This window comes from Nannochloropsis gaditana (assembly GCF_000240725.1).
Source record: "Nannochloropsis gaditana CCMP526 unplaced genomic scaffold scaffold1100, whole genome shotgun sequence".
Lineage (NCBI taxonomy): Eukaryota > Eustigmatophyceae > Eustigmatales > Monodopsidaceae > Microchloropsis > Microchloropsis gaditana.
Window position 1 is genome coordinate 1,956 of NW_005802853.1, and position 5,206 is coordinate 7,161.

At 50.8% G+C, this 5,206-nt stretch overlaps 1 protein-coding gene across 1 annotated transcript; it reads left to right on the forward strand.

Moving 5' to 3' along the window:
* Nucleotides 1–1,336: 1,336 nt before the first annotated feature.
* On the forward strand, nt 1,337–3,509 carry NGA_0718110 (glycosyl hydrolase; the record flags this gene model as incomplete). Its single annotated transcript, XM_005852544.1, has 7 exons — nt 1,337–1,621; nt 1,770–1,895; nt 2,045–2,170; nt 2,588–2,713; nt 2,859–2,984; nt 3,134–3,259; nt 3,410–3,509. The coding sequence occupies 7 exons, from the start codon at nt 1,337–1,339 to the stop codon at nt 3,455–3,457; spliced, it is 963 nt and encodes a 320-aa protein (XP_005852606.1). The 3' UTR covers nt 3,458–3,509.
* Between the last annotated feature and the right edge of the window lie 1,697 nt (nt 3,510–5,206).

Genomic DNA, 5,206 nt, shown 5'->3' on the forward strand with positions numbered 1-5,206 from the left:
TCAACCAAATCAAGTTATGCAGGCACACATGTCATGCCACACATAAACGAAATGCTCTATATAGCTCTTCTGCGATGGCGATAATTGTATAATTGAGATGATGCTGCGCTCTTCACGAATTAAATTTATTCCTGCATTCCAAATTGGCTGACGAGATGTACCCTGGAGGTCGTTAGTAATGCCCCTTATTTTTCGTGGTATAATGCACTGCTAGGGTCTTCCCGACGGAGCACCATTAAATGCAACTAAGCGTCATAGGCATGCTTGTGGTGTCTTAGTCTTACGTAAGAGCTACGAAGACGTAATGTGATACGGCATAGAGTTGTAAAACTCATTAAATATGTACGCTCTCCACTGATATTGCCCATCTAGAGGTCAAGCCGTCCCACGCTTCACAAACATCTCCACGTGCCCATAGAAGCACTTAATCACGCTTTAAAATATGAATTATCTCTTTGGCATTCTACTTGTCGCCCTACTGGGGTTTGCAAGCATTTTCACCGCTGTCTCTCAAGATTGTCCAGGCCTCGTCCTCAAGGCCAAAGTTAGACCGAGCGCTAGACGTAGGATACTTGCAGGAAAGGGTCACGCCAAGATAGCCGTGACCTTGACTAGCAAAGACCCCGTCGACAATCTCGAGTTTCAATTGAATCTCCCCAAGGGCTTGTCGGTAGAGCGAACAATGATGCGTCCGTCCCCGAAGCCCTTTACCTCTCCAGAAATCGTTAAAAATGCGGATGGAACGACTGCGATCTACTGGCTCAACATTGCACTCACAAAACGTAAAGGGGGAAAACACCGCTTGCGCGTCAAGGTAAAAGCTGATGAGTGTGCCCCTGAGATGTTGGAGGTGGATGCCTACGCTTATGCAGTAAATGGTACAGAGGCGTCGTGCATTACGCCGCTCGCCCACTCCCAAATCGTAAAGGTGCGCTACTCGAAGTCTAAAAAAACCGCGACGTGTGCGCCGACTCCAGCTCCTACCATCAATCCGGCGCAGCCATTTGTACTTTTTGGTGAGGGACAGCAATTCTCTCAAGGAGCGCGCCAGGCCCCCTTTCAAGACCGTCGTCTTTCGGTGCCCTCCCCAATCGACATGCATAAGGATATCGCGGCCCTGAGCCATCCTCAAGACCGACAGCTCCAGTCAATCGATACCCCCGATGCTTGTTATGAATATTGCTCTCTCAATGCGGGAGAAGAGACGCCTTTCTTCTTCAGCTGGAATACCGTGACCAACCAGTGCTTTTGCTGCGTGGCGGTGTGCACACCCTTCATCTTCGATCCTGATTCCAGTGTGTATGAGGTAGTAGTGGCAAAGACACTGCAACCGACGATGCAGCCTACGGCGGCTCCAACGATGCAGCCTACGGCGGCTCCAACGATGCAGCCTACGGCGGCTCCGACCATGGCGCCTACGATGCAGCCTACGGCGTCTCCGACCATGGCGCCTACGATGCAGCCTACGGCGTCTCCGACCATGGCGCCTACGATGCAGCCTACGGCGTCTCCGACCATGGCGCCTACGATGCAGCCTACGGCACCAACCGCCACCTGGACGGAGCAAACCGCCGCTGGTACCCGTGGCTGGGACTCGATCGCGTCCTCCTCGGATGGCACAGTACGTGTTCGATGCCGAAAGTTACACACGGTGCACCATGTCCCTGTCTTCAATGGTGGTCTTATTGTGTTTGCATGCATCGTCCAGGGTCGCGATGCGATGTTCGATCTGACGCTTTCTACTCGGCTCCCCAATCCATCATGCACAGAAACTTGCCGCCACGGTCTATGGAGGCGCCATCTGGACGTCGATCGACGCGGGCGTCAGCTGGGAGGAGCGAGCCACCGCTGGTACCCGTAACTGGAACTCGATCACGTCTTCGTTGGATGGAATGGTACGTCTTTCGATGCGGGCCAATACGCACGGTGCACCATGCCCCTGTCTTCAATGGTGGTCTTATCGTGTGTGCATGTCTCGTCGAGGGTCGCGATGCGATGCTTGATCTGACGCTTTCTGGTCGGCTCCCCAATCCATCATGCACAGAAACTTGCCGCCGTGGTATATAACGGCGTGATCTGGACGTCGACCGACGCGGGCGTCAGCTGGACAGAGCGAGACGCCGCTGGTACGCGTAACTGGATGTCGATCGCGTCGTCGTCGGATGGCATGGTACGTCTTTCAATCCAGGCCATTTCGCAAGCTGCATGACGACCCTGTCGACAATGGTGCTCCCATCGTGTGTAGATGTCTCGTCGAGGGTCGCGATGCGATGCTCGACCTGACGCTTTCTGGTCAACTATCCATCCTATCATGCACAGAAACTCGTCGCCGCGATCTTTGGTGGACAGCTCTCGAGGTCGAGCGACGCGGGCGTCTCGTGGGCGGGAATAGAATCAAGCCGAAACTGGAACTCAGTCGCGTCCTCGTCCGATGGCACGGTAGGTGTTTCGATGCAGGCAATTTCACAAGATGCATGATAAACCTGTCGACCATAATGATTCCGTTGTGTGAGCATGTCTCGTCCAAATCGCCATGCGATGCTCGATCTGACGCATCCTGGTCAACTACCCATCCCATCATGCACAGAGACTTGCCGCCGTGGTTTTAAGTGGCTCGATCTGGACATCAACCGACACAGGCTCCAACTGGACGGAGCGATTAGACGAGGCTCCACGTGACTGGTACTCGATCGCGTCCTCGTCGGATGGCATGGTACGTGTTTGGATGCAGGCTATTTCACAAGGTGCTAAACCTGTCGACCATAATGATTCTGTCTTGTGTGCATATCTCGTCCAGGGTCTCCATGTGATGTTCGATCTGACGCATGGTGGTCGACTACCCATCCTATTATGCACAGAACCTTGCCGCCGCGGTGCTTGCAGAGTCCATCTGGACTTCAGCCGACGCAGGCGCCAGCTGGACGGAGCGAACCACCTCTGGCTCACGTGACTGGTACTCGATCGCGTCCTCGTCGGACGGCATGGTACGTCTTTCCATGCAGGGCATTTCACAAGATGCATGATGACCCTGTCGACGAAGGCAATCCCATCCTGCGCGGATGTCTCGTTGAGGGTCGCGATGCGATGCTTGATCTGACGCATCCTGCTCCATTACCCCTCGCATAATGCAAAGATCCTTGCCGCCGTGGTGAATCAAGGGTCTATCTGGAAGTCCACCGACACGGGTGTCACCTGGACGGAGCAAATCGCTCCTGGCACAGGTAACTGGTTCTCCATCGCGTCGTCATCGAATGGCACGGTAAGTGTGTAAATGCAGAAGACTCCACAAGGTTGAACATATCCCTGTCTTTCACAGTGGTCCCATCGTATTGGCATGCCTCGTCCAGAATCGCGAGATCCTACTCGATCTGACGCTTCCTGGTCGACTACCCTATTCCATCATCGACAGGAACTTGCCGCCGTCGTGCAAGGTGGCGCAATCTGGACTTTTGGGTAGGCATGTGCAAGTGGCTGGGTGAGAACAAGAGATCTAGCTCCTTTCACATCCCTCAAAGAAAGACTTGAAGAATTGTAGTATTGAAAGGATATCATTGAATTCAAAGGAAGGCACCATCACGAAGGATTCTATTTTCTTCAACGAGGATGCAGGAAAAGGACCCTTCGAGCACTTTTCACGGAAACTTGATACTACGGAAAAATTATTTGGCGACACTGCCTCAATGACAAGATGAAAGCAGTGGAGCCCTCTATGCTTTCGAGAGAGACTGATAGTATTATCGCACTATACGGGCTATCTCAATGAGCCCCTCTATCCTTTAGAGAGAGAGACTTATACTATTATCACACTATACGGGGAATCTGAACGACAAGAAAAAGCGAAGGGCTTCTTGCCTGCCCTATAGGGATAAAGTGATGTAAGAGAAGATTCGAAAAATTGAAAGAATTGAAGAATTAAAAGCTAACCCTAACAGACACTAGATCTCTCTAAAGGGACTGATAGTATTATCGCGCTATGGTCTATTATGATATTGGAGAGCTATTTTAGTGTACTGGATCTTTCTTAGTAGACAAAAGCAGCATAATGAGTGCGTTATCTTTGCTCAGTTAGGGCAATTTTATCGGGATATGATGCCACAAGCCGAAGATATACTTGCGCCCTTTGTCCGGAATACTTAATATCTCACACGAGTTCATCGTATACTAACTTTCATACTATTTATGTCTGCTCCTTCCCTTTCAATTGTATACATATAGCGCAGACAGGCAGGCACTCAACCCTGACGCGAATATAAGGATGACATGATGATGCTAAGGGAGCATGAGATCGGCGATAGGAGGTTAAGCGAGCCGAGGAGGTTAAGCGAGCCATCTTACAGTGTTGCACTTATATCCTGGATGGATCCAACAGTCTGTATCACGATGTGCTGTTCGCTACTGTATCATGTCATGGTTTGCGTCCACCTAATCATTTGTATGTTATATTATTGTACGACAATAGGACTGGCGTCGACCAGTGTCTTTTGGTTGTCGGTCGTATTGGTTATCTTAGTGCGAGATTCTTGGGTGAATCGTTGGTCCACATTCTCAGGGAGAACTAGTGGTCGTACTGAAGAAGCAATTGGATATTGGGTTATCCACAGTGGCATTTGTTTGTTTATTCGCATCAAACCCCGGCCGCTTCAGTAAGACGCCCAACGCACTAACGGTCGCGTGGTTGTTCGACTTGCTGATGACGTTTGAAAAGTTAGCATGCCGGGACCGTTAACGAATAGGAAGGCGATTGCCGTTTTTCACCTGCCAAGTGGAGTAAAAGCTACCTTCGTACGTGAATGGTACTGTGGTGCATTAAGGCAGAGTACATAATAGACTGCACTTGATCTTCCTGTGCTCGGGCTATCACCTGACGGACAGCTCGCGGCGAAGCGTACACTATACGCAATGGCGTAGCTTCACGGAACGACAAAATGCACGACCTCTCCTCCGAGGATCGAAGATTGTTTAGTACGCATGTTTATGGGCCTCCGACTCATGGTCCTTGATATTTATTATCGTGAGAAGTCCTTTACGAAAAGGACGCAATGAAGAGCACATTATGTGCACTGGCGTTCCTTCTCAAAACGACCATGTGCCAGGTGCGGAAAATATATTTATGGGCTTCCCCCACGCCACGAAGCCCATTGCTTTCCAAATTCTTTTTAATGGATGCTCATGAGCAGATTGGCAAGGGTAAGGGTTAGGGTTACGG